At 40.2% G+C, this 27,489-nt stretch overlaps 2 protein-coding genes across 3 annotated transcripts in view; one reads left to right on the forward strand and one right to left on the reverse strand.

The window, feature by feature from the left end:
• The window catches only part of WDR76 (WD repeat domain 76), a 50,850-nt gene extending 35,082 nt beyond the window's left edge, over positions 1 to 15,768 (reverse strand). The window contains exons 1-5 of one of the 2 annotated variants that reach the window (XM_040256646.1): positions 15,639 to 15,768; positions 13,837 to 13,938; positions 12,341 to 12,748; positions 3,065 to 3,157; positions 1,618 to 1,673 (exon numbers count right to left, since the gene is read on the reverse strand). In XM_040256646.1, the coding sequence (XP_040112580.1) occupies positions 1,618 to 1,673; positions 3,065 to 3,157; positions 12,341 to 12,508 (317 nt within the window). In that variant the 5' untranslated portion in view covers positions 12,509 to 12,748; positions 13,837 to 13,938; positions 15,639 to 15,768. Of the gene's footprint in view, positions 1 to 1,617; positions 1,674 to 3,064; positions 3,158 to 12,340; positions 12,749 to 13,527; positions 13,652 to 13,836; positions 13,939 to 15,638 lie in introns of those variants that run through there. The other variant, XM_040256645.1, reaches the window with a different exon arrangement.
• A 53-nt stretch (positions 15,769 to 15,821) lies between these two features.
• MFAP1 (microfibril associated protein 1) lies at positions 15,822 to 27,321 on the forward strand. The gene is made up of 9 exons (XM_040256647.1): positions 15,822 to 16,087; positions 20,005 to 20,224; positions 21,328 to 21,457; positions 21,727 to 21,914; positions 22,643 to 22,751; positions 22,855 to 23,015; positions 23,927 to 24,086; positions 25,576 to 25,665; positions 25,759 to 27,321. Exons 1-9 carry the CDS (start codon positions 16,009 to 16,011, stop codon positions 25,939 to 25,941), a joined length of 1,320 nt encoding a protein of 439 aa, XP_040112581.1. The 5' UTR covers positions 15,822 to 16,008; the 3' UTR covers positions 25,942 to 27,321.
• The last annotated feature ends 168 nt before the right edge of the window (positions 27,322 to 27,489 follow it).

The following is a 27,489-nucleotide window of genomic DNA, read 5'->3' on the forward strand; positions in this document are numbered from 1 at the left end:
ATTTCAAAAGTTATGCTATTTTTTCTATATAACTGCTGCTCTAGCTACTGGATACTAATCTTTACACAACTATTAAGTACTGGAACTTTGTGACTTAGGCAATTTAGGAAAAAAAAAAATCACTAATCTTTGCTAATAAAATAATATACAAAGGGAAGTCAGATCCCACATGCCACACTGAGCAGCAGCCAAAAATATATAGATGTATGCAAATATAAAGCTAATGATCAACTGACAACAGCACAGCTGCTGTTATCTTCCAGTGTCAAACACTTGTTTGTTCCTCTTGTAACAATTTTTCACACTTGCAAATACCTGGTCATAATTAAAGTTTCAGGTTTTCTCAAGCTAGCTGACCTATACCAGAATCAAATCAATTAAATGATGTTACATTAGCATCTAGTACTAAAACAATGATTTAATGATGCCAAGATTTTCAGTTTCTTCATTTATACATAAGTATTATTAAAATGCAGAGAATAGAACCTAAGGCACCCTGGAAGTCAAATCCTGAAGCTTCCACTTAAAAGCTGATTTTTTTTTTTTTCAACCTTTTTTTTTTTTTGGCCATGCCACATGGGATGTGGGCTATTAGTTCCCCAATCAGGGATCGAACCAGCACCCCCCGCATTGCAAATGGGGAGTTCTTAACCACTGGACTGCTGGGGAAGTCTTTAAGAGCTACTCTGACCTTGAGCAAATTACTTTACCTCTTTGAGTCTGTTTTATATCTCACAAAATTTTTGCCAGAATTAAATGAGATAATATAGGATGTTAGGTCCTATAGATAATATAGGACCTAAAAAATTTTTAGGTCACTGCATTGTATTTCAGAGAAGGAAATGGCAACCCACTTCAGTATTCTTGCCTGGAGACTCTCACAGACAGCAAAGCCTGTGTCCCTAGGGCCGCAAAGACTTGGGCACGACTGAAGCGACTTAGCATGCATGCATGGTATTTCACAGATGTGCAACAAATGTTCATTTCCTTCCTATATTCTAGGAATGGGAAAGAAAAAACAAAAAAATAAAGTAGAGGAATCTTTAAAAACAGTTTTTTTAGGGAAAAATAAGAACAATTTAGTGGTAAAAAAAGATTTCTCTCAGAGTTCCCTGGTGGATAAGAATCCACCTGCCAATGCAGGGGACATGGGTTCGATCCCTGGTCCAAGAAGATTCCACGTGCCATGGAGTAACCAAAGCCCGTGTGCACAACTACTGAAGCCTGTGTGCCTACCACTGCAATGAAAACCTCATGCACTGCACACCTAGGGAACAACCCGCGCTTGCCACAATTAGAGAAAGCCCACGTGGCAATGAAGACCCAGTACAACCAAAACATAGTATAAATATCTTTTAAAAAAGATTTCCCTCCATTAGCAGCATAATAAATATAAATAAAATTCAGTCCTCAAGATTTTATTTCCTCTACAATCCTTTGATGAAGATGAGAACTTTAGAGTTATTAAAAGGTAGTATTCCCTCAGAGATATAAACAATTAAACCAAATTACTGTTTCTGATCTGCTATTTATTATACTATGTAGAACCATTTTTTCAAATTATAAAACAACTCAGCAATATATCATGGTATAGGAAATGTAAACCCAATCTTTTACCTTTTGGATTCAGGAGGCTGTCTCTTCTTTATCATTTCACGGAGCCTTGCAGCTGACTGTAAAATACACAAAACATAATACATGTAAAAATACTATCTTATAAAAAAAATAATACTGTAACTACATAGCTTACCTTCTAAAACATTTGAGTATCTGCTACTATATGTACACTAAGCCAAGATCTATACAGGAAGTAAAGAACCTTGAGACGTGACAACTGCTCTTGGCAGTAGACATGAGACAAATACATTATCAATAATAAAGAGAAGTATATAATACTATCTAAAGTACTGACATTCTGATTCCTGGGATCAGGCTACTAACAAGTTTACATAAGTAAACATTTATTAAATATACTATTACAAATTTCCAAGTTTAACTTCTACTTCAGGCAACCCTTTGTGGGTGTTTTCCAGAAAAGTTACAGGTTATACTTCCATAAATCAACAGTAATTTCTGTTAACTAAAGTCAAAATCAGAGATATTTTTGTCTCCATTTCTGATGAATTTTCAACTGTTAGTGAGTGACTCAGCAATTTAGTGCCTTATATTAACTCACCCTCCCTCCTCAAGATGCAAATACACACTGCATATTTAGGAATCTGGTATGCCCAGAAACTATTTAATAAAGCCAAGGGTTTAATGTATTTTGGGGGGAAACATCACACACCCTCCTGAACAGCTCTTCGCACACACACAGAAGCTTGACTGCAGTGTGAAGACCTTCAATGTAAATTATACCTTTAGTAATAATGATTAGAAAACATTAGCATACTTATGGCCATTAACCCTTAAAGCTTCCAATACTAACCATATTCTCTATTCTTTTTTGCAATTTTGGCCATGCCTCAAGGAGTGTGGGACAGCAAAAAAGACACAGATGTGTATAGCGGACTTTTGGACTCAGAGGGAGAGGGAGAGGGTGTGATGATTTGGGAGAATGGCATTGAAACATGTATAATATCATGTAAGAATCGAAATGCCAGTCTATGTCTGATGCAGGATATGACACGCTTGGGGCTGACGCGCGGGGATGACCCAGAGAGATGTTGTGGGGAGGGGGGTGGGAGGGGGGTTCATGTTTGGGAACGCATGTACACCTGTGGTGGATTCATGTCAATCTATGCCAAAACCAATACAGAATTGTAAAGTAAAAAATTAAAAATAAATAAATAAATAAATTTAATTAAAAAAAAAGGAGTGTGGGGTCTCAGCTCCCTGACCAGGGATAGAAAGGAGTAAGGGGAAGCTTCCAATTACAGCTTTAATACAACAGTTAAAAAAAAAAGTCTTGGAATCAATAAAATACAGTAAACTGTATTAAGTGTAAATCTTGCTAATTTTACCCACCCTCATTTGACACTATGAAACCTGATACTATGAGTATTTTATTGACCTAATAGCAAGAGAAATAGTATCTCAGTTTAGATTAGAACTTCAAACAAACCTCAGACAACTGAAGAGAAGCAAAAAAGTTTGCATTTTCTGATATGTTCTTCAGTCTCTTCCTTTCGTATGGTGACAGTTCTGAAAAATCATCCTATAAAATCACACCAAAAAGATTCTGTTATTTACATAATCCACAGCAGAAATACCTCACAAAACTAGTTGTTGTATTCTCCACCTGTATATGTTCCTTCAAACTGCACCTACTATGGTTATTTTATGTTATCTTACCGAAGAGCACATAAACTTTGCTGCACTGGATACTGATACAAAGAGTTTGGGTTTGGGATAATTGCAGGATATATGCACTGCTTCCCAATTAAATAACAAGCGATCTGATATCAGAAGTCAAGTAGGATAGCCCAATAGCACATTACTTTCTACAGGCCCTTAACTGTATTGTTTCACAAAGTGACCTTTTTATTAAGCAAAACAAGAAAGAACTCAAAACCAGAAATTTTAAAAGTCACTGAGATGATTAAAGAAATTCAATAAAAAAAAGAATCACATGAGCAGAAAAGACAGTTTTCAACTAGAGAATCTTAGAGGTCCAATATCCAACTAAAATAGTTACTGTGCGGGGGGAAGGAGCAGAGAAAATGGAGGAGAGAAAATCATTAGAGAAATAACACAAGAAAGCTTCTCAAAACTGAAGAAATGAGTTTCCAGATTAAAAGGGCCCAACGTGTATACAACACAATGAATGAAAACAAGACTCAAGCCCAGGCATATCATCACAAAATTTGTCAATACCTGAAGATGAGTGAAATAAAGAGAAGATCCCAAAAGTTTGCAGAGGGAAAAACAGACCACAAAGAACCAAGAATGATAACGTCACAATATCCAGGAAGCTAGAAGACAAAGGAAGAATATGTTAAAAATGTTAAGGAAAAATTATTTTCAACTTAAAATTCTAAATCCAATAATGCCAACAATCAAATGTAAAGCATAAAGACTTTTTCAGACAGGCAAACAATCTGTCGGGCTGCCCAGGTGGTGCGAGTGGTGAAAAATCCACCTGCCAACGCAGCAGATGCAAGAGACCCAGGTTCAATCCTTGGGCTGGGAAGATGACCTGGAGAAGGAAAAGGCAACCCACTCCAGTATCCTTACCTGAAAAAATCCCATGGACAGAGGAGCCTGGCAGGCTACAGTCCATGGGGTCACAAAGAGCTGGACCGCAGCTAAACAACCACCACATATGGAATTACCTTTGTGTGAAACTAAGATCATGGCATCCAGTCCCATCACTTCATGGCAAACAGATGGTGAAAAAAGTGGAAACAGTGACAGATTTTATTTTCTTGGTCTGTAAAATCACTATGGATGGTGACTATAACCATGAAATTAAAAGACGCTTGCTCCTTGGAAGAAAAGCTATGACAAACCTAGACATCGTATTAAAAAGCAGAGACATTACTTTGCCGACAAAGGTCTATATAGTAAAAGCTACGGTTTTTCCAGTAGTCATGTACAGATGTAAGAGTAGGACCATAAAGAAGGCTGAGCACTGAAAACTAATGCTTTCAAACTGCGGTGCTGGAGAAGACTCTTGAGAGTCCTTTGGACTGCAAGGAGATCAATCCAGTCCATCCTAAAGGATATCAACTCTGAATATTCACTGGAAGGACTGATGCTGAAGCTCCAATACTTTGGCCACCTGATGCAAAGAGCTGACTCACTGGAAAAGACCCTGATTCTGGGAATGACTGAAGGCAGGAGAAGAAGGCAGCAGAGAATGAGATGGTTAAATAGCACATCACTGACTCAACGGACATGAGTCTGAGCAAACTTCAGGAGACAGTTAAGGACAGAGAATCCTAGCATGCTGCAGTTCATGGGGTTGCAAAGAGTCGGACACGAACAACTGAACAACAACAAATATATACACACACATAGAATTATGACTTACTATGACTTAAACAGGTATGTACATGTATCAATTTGACCAAAATGAAGATTCTTCTCACACAGATAATAGTGACAGCAAAGGTGAATGGTTATTTTGTCATGCCTCTCAGAGGAAAACATTACCACCATCATCAGCAGGGACTTCCTAAGAATCTATCTTAAAATGCTGCATTTGGAGATCAAAGGAACAAAATTTAAATGATTCTAATTACCACAGGAAAAAATAAGAAAATTTATTAAGAAAAATCAGACTTTTTTCGAGGTATGCATCATTCCAACTATTCTCACCCATTACCTGTCCCTCCAGAACTTGCAACATCAAAGACCAAGCAAAGAATATCAAAGCGGACTCTCAAAGTAAATATATTATAGCAAACAGAAATGTTTTTAATCCCATTAATGTTTTATCTTCAGAGACACTTGAGCAGTTACTGCATATATAAAATAAGAGGGAAAATGCTACCTTTAGAAAACAAAAGAAGAAAAATAACTTGAATTAAAAATGTGCTGATGCCAAAAATTTACCAGCTGTATGAACACATATATAATGTTATCCAAATGATAAAAGTGTAGAAATGGAAAACAAATCAATGGTTGCCAGGGGTTAAGGCTGGTAGGAAGGAGGGCCATGGGCTTAACTATAATGGGGTAGTCTAAAGGAGATCTTTGCAGAGATGGAACAGCTCTGTATCACGACTGTGGTGGTTACATGCATCTACACATGTGATAAAATGATATAGAACGGGACACACACCTAGTACCAATATGGATTTCCTGGTTTTGATACTGCAACGTAGTTATTTAGGACGTGCTCCCTGGGGGAAATTTCCTGGCTGCCTAGTGGTTAGGACTCTGCACTGTCACTGCACTGGTTCAATTCATGGCCAGGGAACTAAGATGAGACAAGCTGTGTAGCACAGCCAAAAAAGTTAATTAATTGATAAAAAATAAAATAAGATGTACTCATTGGGGAAAAACTGCGTGAAGGGTAAATGAGACCACTCTACTATTTTTGCAAATTCCTATGAATCTGTTAAGCACTTGGAAATAAAAATCTTAAGAAATACACGTTTCTCAGCTAACATCATACTTAACAGTGAAAGACTGAAAGCTTTTCCCCTAAACTCAGGAACAAGATAAATATGTCTGTTCTCACCACTTCTATTTAACACTGTACTGGAAGTTCTAGCCAGGGCAATTAGGCAAAAAAGGAAATAAAAAGACATCCAGATTGGAAAGGAAGAAATATAACAATCTTTACTGCCAATGACATGATCTTATATGTAGAAAATCTTAAAGAATCCACACAAAAAAAAATGAGAGTAAATAATCTCAGCAAAGTTGTAAGATACAAGATCAATATGCAAAAATAAGTTGTGTTTCTGTACATTAGCAAGGAACAATCAGAAAATGAAATTAAGAAAAAAATACCATAATAGTATCAAAAAGAATAATATATTTTGGGGACTTCCCTGGTGGTCCAGTGATTGGGTGTCTGCCTGCCAAATGGACGTGGGTTCCACCCCTCATCCAGGAAGATCCCACAGGCTGCAGGGCAACTAAGCCCTCAAGATACAACAAAGGAAGCCACTGCAATGAGAAGCCCATACACCACAACTATACATAGCCAACAAAGTCCCAGTGTAGCCACAAATATATATAAAAAGAATTTTTTTAAGAATATACTTTGACACAAATTTAACCAAAGAAGTGAAAGACCTGTGCACATAAAATTATAAAACACTGAAAGAAATTAAAGAAAATCTAAATAAGTTGAAAGACAGTTCATAGACTGAAATACTGAATATTTTTTAAATGGCAATATTCCCCAAACTGATCTATAGATTCAGTACAATCTCTGTCAAAATTTTAAATGTCATTTTTGCAGATATAGATAAGCTGATCCTAAAATTCATACGTAAATGAAAGGAACCCATAATAGCCAAACCATCTTGAAAAGAATCAAGTTACAAGACTCACACTTCCTGATTTCAAAACTTAATACAAAGCTACAGTACTTTGGCCACCTGATGCAAAGAGCTGACTCACTGGAAAAGACCCTGATGCTGGGAAAGATTGAGGGCAAGAGGAGAAGGGGATGACAGAGGATGAGAAGTTGGATGGCATCACTGACTCAATAGACATGAGTCTGAGCAAACTCTGGGACAAAGTGTTGGACAGAAAAGCCTGGTGTGCTGCAGTTCATGGGGTCGCAGAGTCGGACACAACTTAGCAACTAAAGAACATTAACAGTATTTAAAAGAGTGTGGTACTGGCGTTTGGATGGGCAGATAGATCAACTGAATAAATCTGAGTCTAGAAATAAATCTATACACCTATGGTGAATTTATTTTCATTAAGGAAGTCCAGACCATTCAATGGGAAAGAAGAGTTTTGACAACAAATTGCTCTAGGACAAATGTATATCCACATGCAAAAGTATGAGTTTGGATCCCTATCTCATGTCATATATAAAAATTAACTCAAAATGGATCAAAGACTTAAATTTAAAAGCCAGAACTACAAAACTCTCAGAAGAAAATATATGTGTAAATCTCCATCAACCTGGATTTGGCAGTGGTTTCTTAGATATGACATCAAAGCATCAGCAACAAAAGAAAAAATAAACTGGACTCAGATTAAAACTACTGATAACATTTCTAACAATTAAATTTAAGGACTTCCCTGGTGGTCCAGGGGTTGGGAGTCTGTCTGCCAGTACAGGGGACATGGGTTCGATCCCTAGTTCAAGAGGATCCCCCATGCCATGGAGCAACCAGATCCATGCAACACAACTACGGAAGCCTGTGTGCCTAGAGCCGACGCCTCACAAGAGAAACCACAATGAGAAGCCCACACACAACAAAGAGTAGTTCCCATCTGCCACAACCAGAGAAAGCCCACGCACAGCAACGAAGACCAAAAACGCATAGAGCAGCCAAAAATAAAAATAATTTTTTAAAAATTTAAATTAAAATTCAAAGCATTTGTACAAAGGACACTGTCAAGAAAGGGAAAACAAAGTCCCAGAATGGGAGAAAATATTTGCAAATAATATACCTAGTAAAGATCCAGTGTCCAGAATATATAAAGAACTCTTACAATTCAACAATAAAAAGACAAAAAAAAAAAAAGGACAACTTAAATCTTTTTTAATTTTTTAACTGAAGAATAATTGCTTTACAGAATTTTGTGGTTTCCTACCATACATCAACAATAATCAGCCATAGGTACATCCACGTCCCCTCCCTCTTGAACCTCCCTCCCACCTCCCTCCTATCCCACCCTTCAGCCTGTCACAGAGTCCGTCTGCCTTTCCTGAGTCACACAGCAAATTCCCATTGGCTATCTTTTTTACGTATGGTATTGTAAATTTCCATGTTGCTCTTTCCATACATCTCACCTTCTCCCTCCTCCCCTCCCCCAACATCCATAGGTCTGTTTTCTCTGTCTCTTCCTCCACTGCCGCCCTGAAAATAAATTCATCAGTGCCATCTTGCTAGATTCCATATATAGGCGTCAGTATACAATATTTGTATTTCTGACTTACTTCACTCTATAACAGGTTCTAGGTTCATCCACCTCTTTAGAACTGACTCAAATGTACATGACCTAATTTTTTAAATCGACAAAGGACTTAAATAGACATTTTTCCAAAGTACAAATTGCAAGTATGCACATGTAAAGATGTTCAACATCATTAGTCATTAGAAAAATGCAAATCAAAACCACAATGAGCTACCACTTCACATCCCCTAGTAAGGCTATAACCAAAATAGTTAAGGACATTACATTAAGTGAAATTAACGGTCACAAAAAGACAAACGCTGTATGATTCCACTTATATATGGTACCTATAGTAGTCAAATCCATAGAGACAGAAAGAAGACTGGTTAGGGGCTGAAGAGGTGGGGAATGAGGAGTCTTTTACTGGGTGTGGGCACGTGTGCTAAGTCGCTTCAGTCGTGTCCGACTCTTTGCGACATGTGGACTGTAGCCCACCCAGGCTCCTCTGTCCCTGGGGATTCCCCAGGCAAGAGTGCTGGAATGGGCTGCCATGCTCTCTCCAGGGGATCTTCCCAACCCAGGGATCAAACCTGCGTTTCTTACGTCTCCTGCACTGGCAGGCAGGTTCTTCACCACTAGTGGCACCTGGGAAACCCTTATGAGTATAGTTTCAGTTCTGCAAGATGAAAAGAGTTCTGGCTTTACAACTATGAACATTTACATAACACTACTGAACTGTACACTTAAAAATGGCAAAGAGGTAAATTCTACATTGTGCATTTTACTTCAATTAAAAATTTTAAATGTTACAGAAGACATAAGTATTGCTGAAGGTATACAGAGATTGGATTTTTTTTTATATATATACATTGCTATTGGTTATGTAAAAATGGGGCAGTCACTTTGGAAAACAATTTGACAATGCCTCAAAAAGCTAAACACAGTTACCCTATTTCGCTCCAAGGGGTGTGTATGTACCCAAGAGAATGGAAAACATCACATAAAATCTCACAAGTAAATGCTCATGGCAGCATTATTGTTAACAGCAAAAAAAAAAAAAAAAAGTGAAAACAACTCAAAAGTCCATCAACTGATGAATGCATAAACAAAATGTGGTATATCCATCCAATGGAATAGTATTTAGCCATGGAGAAGGCAATGGCACCCCACTCCAGTACTCTTGCCTGGAAAATCCCATGGATGGAGGAACCTGGTAGGCTGCAGTCCATGGGGTCGCTAAGAGTCAGACACGACTGAGCTACTTCACTTTCACTTTTCACTTTCATGCATTGAAGAAGGAAATGGCAACCCACTCCAGTACTCTTGCCTAGAGAATCCCAGGGACAGGGGAGCCTGGTGGGCTGCCATCTATGGGGTCGCACAGAGTCGGACACAACTGAAGTGACTTAGCAGCAGCATGAAAGGAAATGAAGTACCGATACATGCTACATGAATGAACCCTGAAAACATGCTAAATGAAAGAAGCCAGACCAAAAAAGCCATATATTGTATAATTCTACTTATATGAAATGTCCAGAATAGGCAAATATATATAGAGAGAAAGTAGATAAGTGGTTTTCCAAGGCTGAGAGAGAGGGGGGTAAGGGTTTACAGTCACTACTGACAGGTATGCAGTTTCTTTTCGGAGTGATAAAAATTTATGAAAATGGATAGTGATGATGGCTACACAGCTTCATGTATATATACAAAAAACACTGAATTATATACTTTAGTATATGTTATGTGAATTCTGTCTTAGTAAATAAATATATGCTTGATGACAGAAACCAGATATTTACATAGTCTCAAAGTATCTTCCTCAAAGCATTCAGTAATTACCAAGGGAAAAATACTAAGTTTACACGGGAAAATCCTGGCAGACACCACTATAGCTAAATGAAGAAGGTCAACATCACCAGTAAAATATCAACAACATCATGTACACTCTGATATGAAACACTGAGGAGGGCACCTTCTCTTCTGTGGTATCCTTCCCCAAAATGCAAAATCTTAATCTGATCATGAGAAAATAGCAGATAAACCCAAACTGAGGGCTTCCCAGGTGGCTAAGTGGTAAAGAATCCACTGCCAAAGAAGAAGATTTGGGTTCAATCCCTGGGTCAGGAAGAGCCCCTGGAAAAGGAAATGGCAACCCACCCCAGTAATTCTTGCCTGGGAAATCCCATGGACAGAAGAAGCTGACAGGCTACAGTCCATGGGATCACAAAGGGTCAGACACAACCTACTGACTTAACAGAACAAACTGAGGGACATTATACGTCATTATATGTCTTTGATGTGACAAAAGCCATCCTTCATTTAGAAAGAAAGAAGCTTATAAACTAAATACTGTTCCTAAAGCATGGTACCATAATTTTTTACCCCCAAACGATAATTGATGAAAGGGAAGAGAAAAAAAGAATGAAATGTTCTAAAAAAGATGTGAGATCTTTCAGCTTGTCATAAGAAAATATGCTGAGCACTTATGACTCTGTTTGACAATCTCCAGTATTCACTATCTCATGTTCTAATTTCTGACCATATTTGTTGCTGTTGTTTAGTTGCTAAACCGTGTCTGACTCTTTTGAGACCCCATGAACTATAGCCCGCCAGGCTTCTCTGTCCAAGGGATTTTCCAGGCAAGAATACTGAAGTGGATTGCCATTTCCTTCTCCAGGGGATCTTCCCAACCCAGGTATTGAACCTGAGTGTTCTGCATTGGCAGGCAGATTCTCTACCGCTGAGCCATAGGGAGAAGCCCTATTTATTTTACATCAAAACAAAATCTGCTTTATATTAAGCCTCAAATACTCAGAATCTTAAGAGTCTAAGAGGCAAAACAGACAATCCAGTCCACTGGCTCTCAAAGTGCAGTCCTGGACCAGTCTCTAGGAAGCTATTTTAGACATTCAAATTCAACACTCACTCAAAACTTCTGAATCATAAACAGCTGGTGAAGCCCTGCAATAGGGTTTTAACAAGCCCCCCAGGTAATTCTAATACAGGCTAAAGTTTGAGACCTACCAATCTTATCTAATTCCCTCATCACAGAAGTGACTAGCTTAAAGGTACAAGGTTTCTTAGGAGTGGCCATGCCTAAAACCTAGGCTTCCAACCCCCAGTCCAATGCATTTCTGACTTCGCCCACACTGACCCACCACAGGTCCTAGTTCATTACGAAACCGCCTCAATTATCCTATCTCCCTTTCCCTACCATCATTTTCTGTTCCAGTTCCATCTACTTCTTACCATGTGACAGGGTCATAAAACCTGTCACTTTAAATGAGGTACAACATTCCTGGTAGGTAATAAGAGCCAAAAGAATGAGATGCTTAATTCCTTAAGCTGATTCAAACTATCATTTCAAATAGAATTAGTGTTTTTCATGTATCTTCTCTACTCCACGGTTTGTCTCCTTTAAGTAATTAAGGGAATTATTCAGCACATCAAAGCAGTCAATTAATGGTGATTTTCCCACCTTAACATCAAGAGTTACTCAAGTACTATATGTCCTTTACAAGTCAACTTCTTCTGGTATACTATGTATAAACATGTAAAGGCAAGCAAGACACCATTAAGTAGGAGTAAGCGCAAAAATAAGTGCAGCAAACTGAGAAAGTAAGAGAAGCAAAGTCAATCCTCTCCTTCACAAATCAAAACCAAGAGCCCCCACCAAAAAAGAAAAAAAACAGCCAAATAAAACCAAGGAAATTATCTGTTGTACATTTAAAAAATAAAATTTCACTTAAATTAAATAATAAAATAATTTAAGCTAAAGAGGCCCTTGATAACCGTAGCTTAACAAAACTCCAAATTTTTAAACATGAAAATTTGAATAAGCTAGTAATTAGATCCTTACCAGGTCTGGTGTGGTGTCTTCATCGCTGTCTCCTTCCTGGCTGCTTTCTGCATCAGGACTGAGAACCACTGTTTCTGAAGGGCTCTTGTACTGCCACTTGCTTTCAGCATGAATATCCAAGGATGATTTTTGCAGAGTGGATTCTTCCTTGGAAGATGTGGCTTCCATCTTTGGAGTTAAAATCCTTCTGCAAGTTTTCTTTATTTCAGCTTTCTTAGATTTCTTACATGTCACTTCACTGTTAGAATTCTTATCTAACAGAGATTTGGGGCACTTAAGTTGGCCTGTATTGTAGTTACTGAGTGAAAAGGGGACAAGATACACCTTAGCTGTTTTTCCTAAAACTGTAGTCTGTATCGGTCTCAGAGATATATCAGGGATGTTTTGGTTTTCCTTATATTCATTCACCTATTCAGGTCAATAAAGGAAAAGAGTATTAAAATTCCAGGTCCTTAGCCTTTTCTTACTCTTTACAACCCCATAGACTACAGCCCACCGGGTTCCTCAATCCATGGGTTTCCCCAGGCAAGACCACTGGAGTGGGTTGCCATGCCCTCCTATTGGGTTATCTTCCCAACCCAGGGATTGAACCCACTTGTCTCCCGCATTCTCAGGCAGGTTCTTTAGCAGTAGCACCACCTGGGAAGTCCCACAGATCTTACTATTTCATAATAACAACATAAATCCCAGCTGACAGCCTGTAAGGAAACTTTTTTCCTTCCAAATTCTAGATACCTAGTTCATTAAATGAATTATTATACTGGGCACTGACCCATGAGTCTGCCAGACCAATAATAAAAACGACTACAATTTGTTATTGAGGAAACTGAGTAACTGGAATTGTTCCAAGAGTGGGAAACTGACCAAAATGACCGCAAAAACAAACACAGACTTCCTGATCCCAGCCTGACACTATTTCTGGGGTTACTGACAGGCATCTTCCTTGGGGCTAAGGGCCCCGTTTCCATAGAGGAAAACCAGGACAGGCATCCCCGCTTATCTTTTGAAGCAACACCCGGGAAAAACTCCAAACCCGTTACACTGAGAGATGCCCCAAAGAGCAGGAAATAGTTTTGCAGCGAGGCGGTGCCGGTTGGCAAGTCCTCCCCGGCCTACGCCAGGCATATCCCTCACGAAGAATGAGGCAGCAACACACCCGAAAGGGACAAGCCGTTTCTCACATTCACCTGAAGTCGCTGTCTGGAGCCCCCCTTCTGCTCAGCCTCCGCGCGGGACCCAGACATCTTTCCGCAGCGTGGCCGCTGGCGTCTTCCCGCCAAGACGGCGGCGAGAGGCGGGGAAGAGTGGAGATGGGAGGGGCGAGGAGGAGCCCCGCGCCCTGGAGGCTCCGCCGGCGAAGGCGGGCGCTGATCGCAGCCGACGGGAGCGGGAAGGGGCACGGGGCGTTACATTTTCGCCTAGGTACGCAAGCTTGCCAGCCTCACCCCAAACTCAAATTCTTTAGGGAAGCGAAGGGACCGAATCGCCATTTTTACCTTGGATCCCGGTGGTTTTTGACGCTGCTGATGCCTGTATTTTACTTTGAAAAACACTCGCGCTTCTCCTAAAGAAAAACCACCTCGCCTAGCAATGTGAGCCTGGAAAAGATTTAGGGGCTTTTAGTTGCCAGATGAACTAGAGAAGAAATGAAATCAACCTGCAGGTTTTACCTCGACCCGATGATTCCTTATGATCCCACCACCACCACCAGAAAATTATGCCCTATGGCTGTCGTATTCTCCTAGGAAGGGAAGTATTTTGATTCCCCCCCCCCACCCCAAGAACTGATAAGGTGGTTTAAACTTCACCCACCAGTTAACTAAGATTCTAGTGATGGCCTTAAGAAAATCCAAGGACAGGGGGAAAGTTTTAAATAACTTTTGTATCACAAAGCATCATAAATAAGATTTTAGGACACTATTTCTTATAGTCATTGCCATATTAAAAGTTGTTTTGTTGTTTTCTATTTTCTGGGTTGCCAAGAGCAGAAAGAATTGCCTTCCCGGTCAGATTTACTCCCTCAGGATAGCATAGTTTTGGAGCTGATAAATTTACAATACAAATTTCTATCAACTCTATTTTTACAGTCCTTTGTAGCTCAAAACTTGTGTCCTGCACTGTTCTTTGATTGAGACTTGCCCAATTTTATTTCTTCTCCCAGCTGAGGCCCAATTGTAGAACAGGTGAAACCACTTGAGAAGTAATGCTACTAACAGTACCTTCAGGAAAGTTCCCTTCAGCAATTTTCACTCCTGGACTCAAAAATTACTGATAAAATCACTTTTCACAGCACCTGATATATGCCATATTTCTGGACTTCAAAACTTTGCTCACACTGTCCCTTCTCTCCCTACACAGCAGTTATAAAATCTTTTCTACCAACTAGCCTGTTTTTTGTTTTGGTTTTTAAACACGATCCACCTAGAAAATTGGGGCTATTTGTTCCTATTCTATTATAAACCCTTTCGGTTCAGTTCAGTCGCTCTGTCGTGTCCGACTCTTTGCGACCCCATGAACTGCAGCACGCCAGGCCTCCCAATGCTGCTGCTGTTGCTAAGGCACTTCAGTCGTGTCCGACTCTGTGCGACTCCATAGACGGCAGCCCACCAGGCTCCCCAGTCCCTGGGATCCTCCAGGCAACAACACTAGAGTGGGTTGCCATTTCCTTCTCCAATGCACGAAAGTGAAAAGTCAAAGTGAAGTCGCTCAGTCGTGTCTGACCCTCAGCGACCCCATGGACTGCAGCCTACCAGGCTTCTCCATCCATGGGATTTTCCAGCAAAGAGTACTGGAGTGGGGTGCCATTGCCTTCTCCGGGCCTCCCATTAAGACTTACTAAATAAAATTCAAGTTCCTGGAGGACACGAGCCTTTTAACAACATTCCATACTCCTTAGAGAGATCTAAAGTGATGTAAACACAAGTGCTTAATAATTACTTACGGACTCATAGACAAACATTCCAGCCAGGAATATGTTATAATAGGCAGTCTCCAGAAATGGACAGAACTGGAACGCTTAATAGTGTTCGGATTTCAGGCACTATTCTAAGCTGCTTGGGGGATTTTTTTTTTTCTTGCCACTGGCCTAAATTACCACCACTTGCCCTCAAGTGACCAAAAAATACCTCACCACAATCCGCTCAGCCTCATCAACTGAGCTAATCAAGTGCTGTTAACGGGATTTCTATTCCGATTAAACTCTGAGCTTTCAAATTTGACGATCTTTACAAACTGCAGTTCATTATCTCCTGAGTTTCATTATTCATCACTACCCTGTAATACTCGGGTTTAGACCAACCTAACGAACAAAACCTTTACTTGAGATTTCCCTCGTCGCAGGGTCTTAACAGCAAATCCCAGTGGAACCAACTTCCCGCCGGGAAGACGTGTACAAACACGGCGAGACTGAGAACGCTGGGGCAGCCTATGGACATGCGCAGTAACAGACTCCACCTTCTAGTCGTAGGCGTCTAGAAGTCCTCCACAATCCCACAATCCTCTGGTCGTATACTTCCGGTTTTTCTAGCTCAGCCGAAGGTGGTGTTTCTATCAGTCGCGCAGCAGTTTCCAGTGGTCCTAGGAGGAGAGGATTTTATCTGTTCGTTGACGTTGTAGCTGTTCACTTTGAAATCAGTCGAGTTTCGGGAGTCACCGCCGCTGTCGTCAACATGTCGGTCCCAAGCTCACTCATGAAACAACCGCCCATTCAGTCAACGGCTGGGGCCGTCCCGGTTCGCAATGAGAAAGGTACTGTGTTGAGCGGTTTTCCAGTCGGATCTTATCTCTTTCGTCAGGATATTCCAAACTTACCCCGGCCCCACCACCTTATCCCCAGCGATCCTTAAGACCCTGCCCCTATTTCTTCGACTTTCCCCGTCAAACTCGGATCCGATCGCGTTGCTACTTAGAACTCATCTCGTTAGTAGAACCTGTGTGCTCTCTCCTCCACCAATAAGTTAAGCTAATATATTGAATGCCTGCTATTTGCATGGCGTTGGTGGCATACATTTTGTTGTCCATTGTCTGTTTATGGTGCTTTTATAACTCGTATCATTGTAATTACGTGTCCACCTCCGTCTACTACATCGTAAGTCAGTAACCTACTTGAGGCAAGAACTCTATCTTAAAACTTTTTATCCCTTTCAGCCATCGCAGTGACTGTATTTGTTAAATTGAATACAAAATGGTGTAAAACAGTGGTGTAAGGAACTCATAGTCTATAGATGTGAGACATGCAAAAATAGGCACATTCTGAACAAGTTTATGGTCTTTCCCACCCATAAAACCTGTCACATAGGTGATATAAACGAAATGCTTTGGGAGGACCGAGAAGGAATAATCTCTTCAGATTGGAATATTTAACCTGATCTTTAAAGGATGGGTAGGATTCTAATGAGTGCAGATGGATGAAGGAAAACTGTACTTGTTTGGGGAGTCAGACTGAAAGTCCGAGTTTTTTCAGTAAAGTATTTGGAAAATAATGTCCGTTTTTTTTTATCTTTTAAATATAGTGTCTATCTTTGTGCATTCTGCCTTTTGTTGTTGTTTTTTCCTTAGGTCAGCATGACTTTGGAGAAGTGTCCTTTGGATACCTGAAGATCTTACTCATTCACTTTAACTGCTTGTTGTTTAGTCGCTAAGTCCTGTCTGACTCTGGGACTCCATGGGACTGTAACCCACCAGGTTCCTCTTCCTTGGGATTTCCCAGGCAAGATTACTGGAGTGGGTTGCCATTTCCTTCTCCAGGGGATCTTCCCTACCCAGGGATAGAACTGGTGTCTCCTTCATTGGCAGGTGGATTCTTAACCTCTGAGCCACCAGGGAAGCCCCTTTACCTGCTTATAAGTTCCATTGTATAATTAAACCACAGTTTGATCCCTGTTGAGGGACATTTAGTTGTCGTTTTGTTACTTTTTTCCCTTTTGCAAATAGTGCTTAAACATGTCTCTTTAGTGCACTTGTGTAAAAATTTCTACTAGGGTAGTGTGAATCTACATTGACACATCATTTATCATTCAGTTGGTAGTTTACATTAAGATTCACTCTGATATACATTCTATGGATTTGGACAAATGTATAGGGATATATATCCATCATTATGGTATCACACAGTATTTTCACTTAGTAATATGCATTTTAAGTTTCCTGCATATATTTTCATGGCTTGATAGCTCTTTTTGTTTTGTTGTTGCTGAGTAATATTCCATCATCTGGATGTACCATAGTTTACTTATCCATTCACCTCGTGAAGGACACCTTGGTTGCTTACAAGTTTTGGCAATTATGAACAAAGCTAAAATAGATATCCATGTGCAGGTTTTTGTGTTTTGCTCCTTTGTATAAATACCAAAGAGCAGAAATGAGATCATATGGTAAGAGTATGCTTAGTTTTATATGAAACCACCAAACTGTCTTCCAAAGTGGTTGTGCCATTTTGCACTCCCACCAGCAGTAAATCAGAGTTCCTGTTGCTCCACATTCTTACCAGCATTTGGTATTGTCAGAGCTCTAGATTTTGGCCATTCTGTGTGTAGCAACATCTCATTGTATTTTTTTTTTTTAATTTGCATTCCCTGAAGACATATAAGGGCTTCCCAGGTGGCTCAGTGGTTTAAAACAATACTGCCAATGAAGAAAACAAAGGTTTGATCCCTGGGTGAGGAAGAGGCCCTGGAGGAGGAAATGGCAGCTCACTCCAGTATTCTTGCCTGGAGAATCCCCATGGACAGAGGAGCCTGGCGGGCTACAGTCCCTGGGGTCACAAAGAGTCGGACACGACTAAGCCACAGAGCATGCACGAAGACACAAAATGTGGACCATCTTTTCACATACTTATTTGCCATCTGTATATCTTCTTTGGCAAGGTGTCTGTTAAGGTCTTTTACCTCACCTTGTTCTTCAGAATTGTCTTGGCTCTTTTTGACCTCCTGTTCTTCCATATGATTTTAGAATCAGCCTGGGAACAGCTTTTAATGAAATTACATTAAAATTATAGTGCACAGTTCAGTTGAGTCACTCAGTTGTGTCCGACTCTTTGCGACCCCATGAATCGCATCACACCAGGCCTCCCTGTCCATCACCAACTCCTGGAGTTCACTCAGACTCACGTCCATCGAGTCCGTGTTGCCATCCAGCCATCTCATCCTCTGCCGTCCCCTTTTCCTCCTGCCCCCAATCCCTCCCAGCATCAGAGTCTTTTCCAATGAGTCAACGCTTCGCATGAGGTGGCCAAAGTACTGGAGTTTCAGCTTTAGTATCACTCCTTCCAAAGAAATCCCAAGGCTGATCTCCTTCAGAATGGACTGGTTGGATCTCCTTGCAGTCCAAGGGACTCTCATTTATTGATTTACTTGGGCACAGTTGCCCTCTTCTCATCTTTGAACATGATACATTTCTTCATTTATTTTGATCTTTTATATCTTTAAAACAATTATATTTTATATTTTTCCTCCTATAGCCTCACACATCACTTGTTGAATTTATTCCTTAGTATCTTATAGATTAGTTGCTATTGTAAATAGAATTTTCTGTATTTTCCAATTTATAGGTAGCCAATGTACAGGTACATTTATTTTTATCTAGCATTTATACAACTTCCTACTTGAATTTTTTAAGCTTCTCTGGTTATCTTGTATTTTCTACGTAAGTAATCATATTGGCTGCAAATTGTGGCAGTTTATTCCTTTTTAATTCTTACCTTTTATCTCTTTCTTTTCTTATTGCCCTGAAACCATAATACAGTGTTGATCAGAAGGTATGATAGGGACAACCTAATGATGCCTACTGTTTTTTAAAGGAGTGCTTCTAATATTTTAACATTAAATATAATGTTTGCTGTATCTGTTGTTAAGATTGTGTGACTGTAAGTATATAAACTTTAAAAAGTACATTACTTTTCCCCCTGTTAATTTTCTAAGGTTAAGCCATCCTTGTAGTCCTGGGCTAAATTTTAATTATGTCCCTATAGCTTAGAGGGGCTTCTTGGTTAGTTTTTATGTTGCCTGTATCTATGTTTGTAAATAAAGTCCACCTAAAGTTTTCCCTTGAACTGTCCACCTTGGTTATCCAGGTTGTATTCATCTTAGAAAATGTTTTGCTTAGTTTTCACTGTTTTTCTGTTCATTGGAATTGTTGTAAAAGACAGATAATCTACTCTTGCAGGTTTGGTAGCACATAAGCTAAAAGAAAAGGTAGAAATAAAGATTAGAAGATGGAGTTATGTGGTAATAGATTATATAAAGACTGCCAGAGAAATTCTTGAGGAACTAAAAGAATGAACACTGTTTTAGTTTTATATTCCCACTTAAGTCACCCCTACTGTGTGCTGGGCACTGTTACAAACAATTCACTTAAGCATATAGTTAAGGTGGATGTAGTCTCCCTATTAGGAGGGACTTTGTCTTGTTTCACTCCCCACCCTTCCTCCACTTGTTATACCCAAGCTAAACTTCATTATCATTAGTTTTGGTGTTCACAGGAACGCCTTCTCATGACTTGGCCTTTGTAGGAAAAAGATGTAGTTGAATAGATGGTTGGGTCAGAGCTCCTTCTCCTGCTTGGACCTGGTTTGCCAGGAATACAGGGCTTTTTTACCTGGAAAGGCCAAGGGTTGAAAGACATTGGGAAAGAGGTTACTGAAACGTAAGTTCTGTTTCTTAACCCAGGTGAAATTTCGATGGAAAAAGTGAAGGTAAAACGTTATGTGTCGGGAAAGAGGCCAGACTATGCCCCTATGGAGTCCTCAGATGAGGAGGATGAAGAGTTTCAGTTCATTAAGAAAGCCAAAGAACAAGAAGCAGAGCCCGAGGAACAGGAAGAGGATTCATCTAGTGACCCTCGGCTGCGGCGTTTGCAGAACCGTATTAGTGAAGATGTGGAGGAGAGGTAATGATGAGGGTTATGTTATCCTGGGCATGAACCCAGCAATAACTGCTAATACTTGAGTCGCACTTCCTGTGCACAAGGCACTGTTCCTGGTATATTAACTAATTGTTGTAATCCACATAATGACTTTATGAGGGTATGATTATCCCCATTTTTACAAGCCAGGAAACTAAAGCAGAGTGGGGTTTGGAAAATGACTCATTAAGGGGATTGAAAGCACAGATTGCTGGTTGTTGTGGGGTCTTTTTCGCACAGAGATGTTTTCTAAAATTTGAGAAATTGATCTTTTCCAGGTAGGTATTCTAAAAGCTAATGAGAAATGATACTGATAAAATAGGAGAAAAGGACTGATGAGTGGTCTCATGTCGGAAAGGGACCCCTTCCAACGAGGGATTTTGTGTGTTTTGTATTGACTGAGACATTACCTTACAGAGTAGCCAGAGGTTCCCAACTTTCACAGTTCACGTTCTCAGGAGTTCTTTCGCAGAGCCTCTGGGCCCAAACAATTCTCTTTATTTTATTAAGTACTTAGAGCCAAATGATTTAATAAATATTTATGTCCTAGCATCTTAGGTACTTAAAAACTTTAATACCTATAAAAGAAAAAACATTTTTATTTCATGTTTACATAACCACAATTACTTACCTTGGAGGTTTGTGTGCTTCTTGGGCACTAACAACTTCTCAAACCTTGGAGTCACCTTGGCACAGTCACTCATTTCCTGTTCTGTATTGACTTTCATGCAGAACTTGCTTTTTATCACAGCAGCCCAAAAAAAGTTTTATAAAGTCACGATACCATTGAAAGGAAACATAATGTGATCTGCTGTTGAAACTCAACTACTTTGAGCTTTACAATATATCCCAGTGCACCCATCTAAGCTTGTTACAGTGCCCCAGGGTGCCTCAGCATACATGTAATGTTTTAGGTCCAACTTGACTATTTCTTCTGACACTTTGAGTTAGTTTCTTTAATCTGCACCTCAGTTTCCTCATCTCAAGGCTTCAGTACTAATAAAAGGAAACATAATGTCCTGATGCTCTGTGACTAAGGAAATGTCCTTTTTGTGAGGTTGGTATTACAGTCAGACACTGTCTTTCAGATTGGCTCGACATCGGAAAATAGTGGAACCCGAAGTGGTTGGAGAAAGTGACTCCGAAGTAGAAGGAGATCCTTGGCGCATGGAACGAGAAGATAGCAGTGAAGAAGAGGAAGAAGAGATTGATGAAGAGGTATGATTGAGGAAAGTGGGAAGTTCTTTCTGGGTGGAAGAAGAAATTAGGGCCAGTGCTCCTTTGTTGAGGCCTTAGAAGCACAAGATAGCTGCTTTTGGCAGGAGTCGGATCCAGTGTTCCCTGCTTGTTTTGGATAGGGTTGAAATAGAGTGGTACTAAGTTGCATATACTCAACCAGAATTTGTTGAGCTTGATGAGGTAAGAATAAAAAGCCACTGCAGTGCACAGACCGTTTGGCTGACTGGCTTGGACATGTAACTTGATAGGAAATAGAACGGCGTCGTGGCATGATGCGCCAAAGAGCGCAGGAGAGAAAAAATGAAGAGCTGGAGGTCATGGAGGTGGAAGATGAGGGACGTTCTGGGGAGGAGTCCGAATCAGAGTCTGAGTATGAGGAGTACACAGACAGTGAGGATGAGATGGAGCCTCGCCTTAAGCCCGTCTTCATTCGGAAGTAAGTATGTCACAAACCAGGCCTGAATCCACATAATTACTGCTTTCTGGGTCTGAAGACGGAAGCCTCTTTTCTCGCTCATGCTCTTCTGAAATGTAGGGACTAAGTTAAAGTCTTCTGTCCAGTGCCCCAGCTCAGCAGAGTGTTTGCTGAGGAGTATCTTGGTGTTGGGCTTCCCAAGTGGCTCAGCGGGTGAAGAACCCACCTGCCATTGCAGGAGCCATGGGTTCAATCCCTGGGTTGGGAAGATCCCCTGGAGAGGGCATGGCAACCCACTCCAGTATTCTTGCTGAAGAATCCCATGGACAGAGGCGCCTGGCAGGTTACAGTCCATGGGGTCGCAAGGAGTCAGACACACGTGAAGCGACAGCATGCACACACGCATCTTGGTGGCAGTCTGAGTTAGTTTTCACATCTCCTTTCCCACTTAAAGAAAAGACCTGCCAAGGTCTTATTTTAAATACAAAATCAAACTTGAGAGCAAATTCCTATTCCTTTCCTAATGGCTAGAAATCCTACAGTCCAGCAGGTTTCTTGATATTCAGGCAGTTCAAAGATGATGGAATTTTGATGTTCTAAAGACCGGAAATGATTCCCACTTTTATCTCTTTGCAAATAATAGAGCCAGAGACCATTTGGCTTTGTCTGGTTTGAATGAGACTTGATTTAGGGAACAAGGAGCACTACTCTAAGGACTTTGGGCAATTAACAGGACCTCTGTGCTGCAGGAAGGACCGGGTGACGGTTCAAGAACGTGAGGCTGAAGCATTGAAACAGAAGGAGCTGGAGCAGGAGGCCAAACACATGGCTGAGGAGAGACGCAAGTACACACTCAAGGTGCTGGGCGTGGCTGTGAGGATTGAGCGTGAGGAGTTGTGTGTTTCGGTCTGTCTGAGGGAGAATGAGGAAGTCCAACAGTTGAATTGTTCTCCCTATCCAGATTGTAGAGGAGGAAACCAAGAAAGAGCTGGAGGAGAACAAGCGGTCTCTGGCTGCCCTGGATGCACTCAATACTGATGATGAAAATGATGAGGAGGAATATGAGGCCTGGAAAGTTCGGGAATTAAAGAGAATCAAGAGGGACAGAGAAGACAGAGAAGCGTGAGTAATAGGATGAGCTTAGAGCTTAATACCACTGGGTGGTCATATTCCTAGTAGGGTAGCTCTTAGGCTCCACACCTACTGTGAGTTCCATTCTAGCTTTCTTTAAGGTTCCTAGAGCTAGGTGTGTTCCCCATAAGTGGAATGTGGCTTATTATAATAGAATCAGGGAAGAGAAACACATTTTGTCAGTGTTTCTCCACGATAAGAGTGCAGCTAATACTCCCTTTAGTAGTTTCCTAGTAGACACAAACTAGTTACTTGCTGTAATCAGTTTTCTGTTGTTGCGTAACAACCCAACCCAAAAGTAAGTGACTTAAAACAATTATTTATTTCTCACAATTTTGGAGGTTGCTATGCACTTCCTCTACCACACTCAGTTAGACCAAAATCATCTTGGAGCTGTACCACCCATTCCTAAAAACTACTAGGAATGCTTTTTTTGAAGAAGAAGAAAAGGGACCTATGACTCTCCACCCCTAAAAAAGGTTAAAACTGCTGCAGTCTAGTTAATGATGGTGACCCTTAGTTTGTGATATATAAGCACATTATTTAAAAAATACCAGTCAAGTCTTATACAGAATTAAATTGATTTTTTTTTTTAAACAAAGAAGGCTCTTCAGGGAAGGGAAATTCATAATGTTATAAAATCAAGCAGTAGTAGTATGTCTGAACCTCAAAAAGACTAGAATCAACTTTCAGAAGTTTTCAGTACCTGGTCTTGTGAGCATAATGAAGACTACCTGACCTTTTTATTTATTAAACTTCTGATCTTAATTCCTAACAGATAGTAACTAGAATCAATGAAGATAAATAATGCTTGAAAGGAGGTGGGACTGTGTCATATTCAGATAACTGGGTCTTTATGAAACTAAAATGAAACTAATAAATGGTTTGCATTCTCTGAACAGACTTGAAAAGGAGAAAGCAGAAATTGAACGAATGAGAAACCTAACTGAGGAAGAGAGGCGAGCTGAGCTTCGGGCAAATGGCAAAGTCATTACCAACAAAGCTGTTAAGGGCAAATATAAGTTCCTACAGAAGTATTATCACCGGGGTGCCTTCTTCATGGTAAGAAATGAAAAGAGACTGGAATAACCCCTCATTTTCCTAGTCCTGGGATGTTACTTCCACTTACCAATGGTCAGCTTTCTCATTTGCTTTTTCCCTGTGAAGAATATAAAACCAAATAGAGGAAAGCATTCAGAGAAGGTGATGGCACCCCACTCCAGTACTCTGGCCTGGAAAATCCCATGGATCCCTGGTGGGCTGCAGTCCATAGGGTCGCTAAGAGTAGGACATGACTGAGCGACTTCACTTTCACTTTTTGCTTTCATGCATTGGAGAAGGAAATGGCAACCCAGTCCAGTGTTCTTGCCTGAGAATCCCAGAGACGGGGGAGCTTGGTGGGCTGCTGTCTATAGGGTTGCACAGGGTCGGACACAACTGAAGTGACTTAGCAGCAGCAGCAGAGAAAAGCATTGGCAACAGGATTTCAGAAATGGCAGCAACTGTTCCCTTTTGGCCTCAGCTCTCAGGAGGAAATGATGTAACAGCAGAATTGAGGAACTGAAAGAGAGAGTGATCTATACTAGACTAGACTATTTAGGTCCCTCAGATCACTTAGATATAATTTTTCATAGCTGAGAGATTTTGTTTATGAGAAAACCAAGCTCTGCAAAGAGCTTTACATTAACTCATGTTTGGCTGATTTAAGTTTAATTCACTTCCTTCTCAGCGGACAGAAAGTGACTAAATCTGACCCAAAAGTTGTTAATTATCTAACCATTATTTGTAATGCCATGATCTTTGTTCTTTATATAAAAACCAAAGTCAAAACAGCTGTCTGTTAACCCTGTATAAAATGAAAAGGACTGCTTCCAAATTATTTGGATTAGCACTAGTGAAAGGCATGAGGGTTGTGTTTTAGGAAACGTTAATCTAAAGAAATGTGTAAGGTTGATTGCAGGGAAAAACTGTAATAACCAAAGTAATAAGTTATCTAGAGAGAATGTTGGTCCTGTTACAGGAGTTAGGAAGAGGCTGATTTGGAAAATTTCAGGGATCTGGTTTTCACTTTAGTTGTGAGTTTGAAATCCCAACAATACCTAAGATATATATTGGGCAGTAGGAGAATCAGGATTGGAGATTTGAGAGGCCTGTATGAAGTTGAAATCATGTGAGTGAATGAACATATTGAGTGAAAAGAATATAGCCAATCTTTAGGAAATAGCTTCATTTAAGAAGGAAAAAGACAACACAAAGGAAAAAAAGGAGTATCATCTCAACTTGATGTAAGCTTTTGGTTCAGTAGATTCAATGCCCTCTGGTTTCTTTTTATCCTTTATTGTAAATTTTAATGAATTTGTAGTTTGAGGGACTTCCCTGATGGTCCATTGGTTACAACTTTGTGCTTAAACTTTAGGGTGGGGTGTGGGTTTGATCCCTGGTCAGGGAACTAAGCTCCCATATGCTGCCCAAATAAATAAAACAAATGGTTTTAAAAATGAGAGATACATGAGAAATAAAACTACAAGATTGATAAGACTCTTTTTTACAGGATGAAGATGAAGAAGTATACAAGAGAGATTTCAGCGCACCTACCCTGGAGGATCATTTCAACAAAACCATTCTTCCCAAAGTCATGCAGGTATGGGCAACCTTAATGACATGAGAGAAAAGTAACGTATTGAGGCTGGACCATGATAAATCTGGTGGTATAACTCATCATCTATCCATACAGGTCAAGAACTTTGGACGCTCTGGTCGTACCAAATACACCCACCTTGTGGATCAAGACACCACCTCCTTTGACTCAGCATGGGGCCAAGAGAGTGCCCAGAATACAAAGTTCTTTAAACAAAAGGCAGCCGGAGTACGAGATGTATTTGAACGGCCATCTGCCAAAAAGCGGAAAACTACTTAGAGTTCAACTACTTATTCTTGCAGCTGTGGGACACAAGGGGAAATCTCAGCATCTGGTCCTTGATTTGTTTTTACTACTATTCACATGGCCCCTGTATCCAGCCTGCTGAACCTACTGCCATACCTGTGGCACTGGGCAAACCCAGTCATTGAAAGTGCTTTGTGAGGTTTGGACTCATGCTGAGAAGCCTGCAAAAAAAAGCACCATCCAGGTAGGATTAGAGGCTCCCACTTAGGACTCTTTCTGAGAAATCTTGAATGTCATTACTATTCCGGCTTCCCATATTCACTTGGGACTGTTGCAAGTTTCTTTTACCAGCTCTGAGCTTGGGTTAGAAACATGGATGGGCATGTAAGTGGACAATGTATTATTTCTACCTTACAGGAAGTCTAAAGTCATTGAAAACCTGTTTTGCATTTTTGGGTAAATTTTTCTAGGCAAACATACTTTTTGATCCATTTATGTGCAAGTGTCAAGAAATAAAAAAATTATACACCAAGAGGTTTTTTAGCATATCAGAAATAAAATGTACAAGCTGACAAGTATCTATTAACTAGGATAAAAGACAGCAGGGAATTGTCAGGCAAAGGATGTTTCACATTTTAATCATACCCTTTCACCTCAGGAACAAGCACAGATGCTAGATAAGCTATATTGTAAGTGGCACCTAGATTTATTCCGTGAGCAAATATGTGATTGTCATTGCTGTCTAAATTGTAGCTGTATATAGATCAAAACAGGACACACAAAACACGGAATCCAAGCAGCACACCAGTACCCGCTTGCCCGGCTCATGTACCAAGGAGGGCACAGTGCTCTTGAGCTGCAATGTACTGACATCATGCTGGCTATCACTGGCAGTTAAATTTTTCATTTAATACGTACTACATAACGACCCTGCATATGGCAGAATATTAGGAGGCATAGGGGTTATAATGAATGACATTTAACCAGTGGGAAGACTTAGCTCTATATTGCATTTAAAAATGAGAAGGGCAAGGTCTTTTCACAATCTTTAAATGCCCCACTAGGAGAATCATTCATAAATCCCTAAATGTCCTAGGATAAAAATATGAGTGCAAATAATTACTATGAGGTAATAAATACAAAGATGTACTAAGTCACTGTTGTATGTGCCAGGAGACACAATCGAATTATCCTAGAGTCACATTGAAAGTCAGAGCTACTCACCTGCTCATCACTTAAAACAGTCTATCAGATATGTATCGTTTTACAGCTGAGGAAACAGCAGCTTAGCAAGGGTGACTTGGCCAAACTTGATCAACTTTTAAACTGCTTTCTCTCTGTTAGAAAATGGAATCTTAAGGTGTAAGTGCTGTGGTTCAGAATTAAATCAATTAAAATCTTTTCATAAATTAATTCTAAGACATAACCTTTGATAATTTCTTATTGAAGTTACCATGTTCCCACCTCAATACCTAAACTGTAACTCACAGTGGCTTATGAACTGGATTGGGGACTTTACATCTGTATACAGTGGCTCCTAGACAGGTGTTGGCCTTTCAGCTATTGGTGAGCTACCCTAGA

The sequence above is a fragment of the Oryx dammah genome, unplaced genomic scaffold (genome assembly GCF_014754425.2).
Source record: "Oryx dammah isolate SB20612 unplaced genomic scaffold, SCBI_Odam_1.1 HiC_scaffold_16, whole genome shotgun sequence".
Taxonomy (NCBI): domain Eukaryota; kingdom Metazoa; phylum Chordata; class Mammalia; order Artiodactyla; family Bovidae; genus Oryx; species Oryx dammah.

Coding starts and splice junctions, on each gene's coding strand:
- MFAP1 (XM_040256647.1), top strand. CDS start 16,009: ATGTCGGTCCCAAGCTCACTCATGAAACAACCGCCCATTCAGTCAACG. Junction 20,225..21,327: donor AGTGAAGATGTGGAGGAGAG/GTAATGATGAGG, acceptor ACTGTCTTTCAG/ATTGGCTCGACATCGGAAAA. Junction 23,016..23,926: donor GACAGAGAAGACAGAGAAGC/GTGAGTAATAGG, acceptor TTCTCTGAACAG/ACTTGAAAAGGAGAAAGCAG.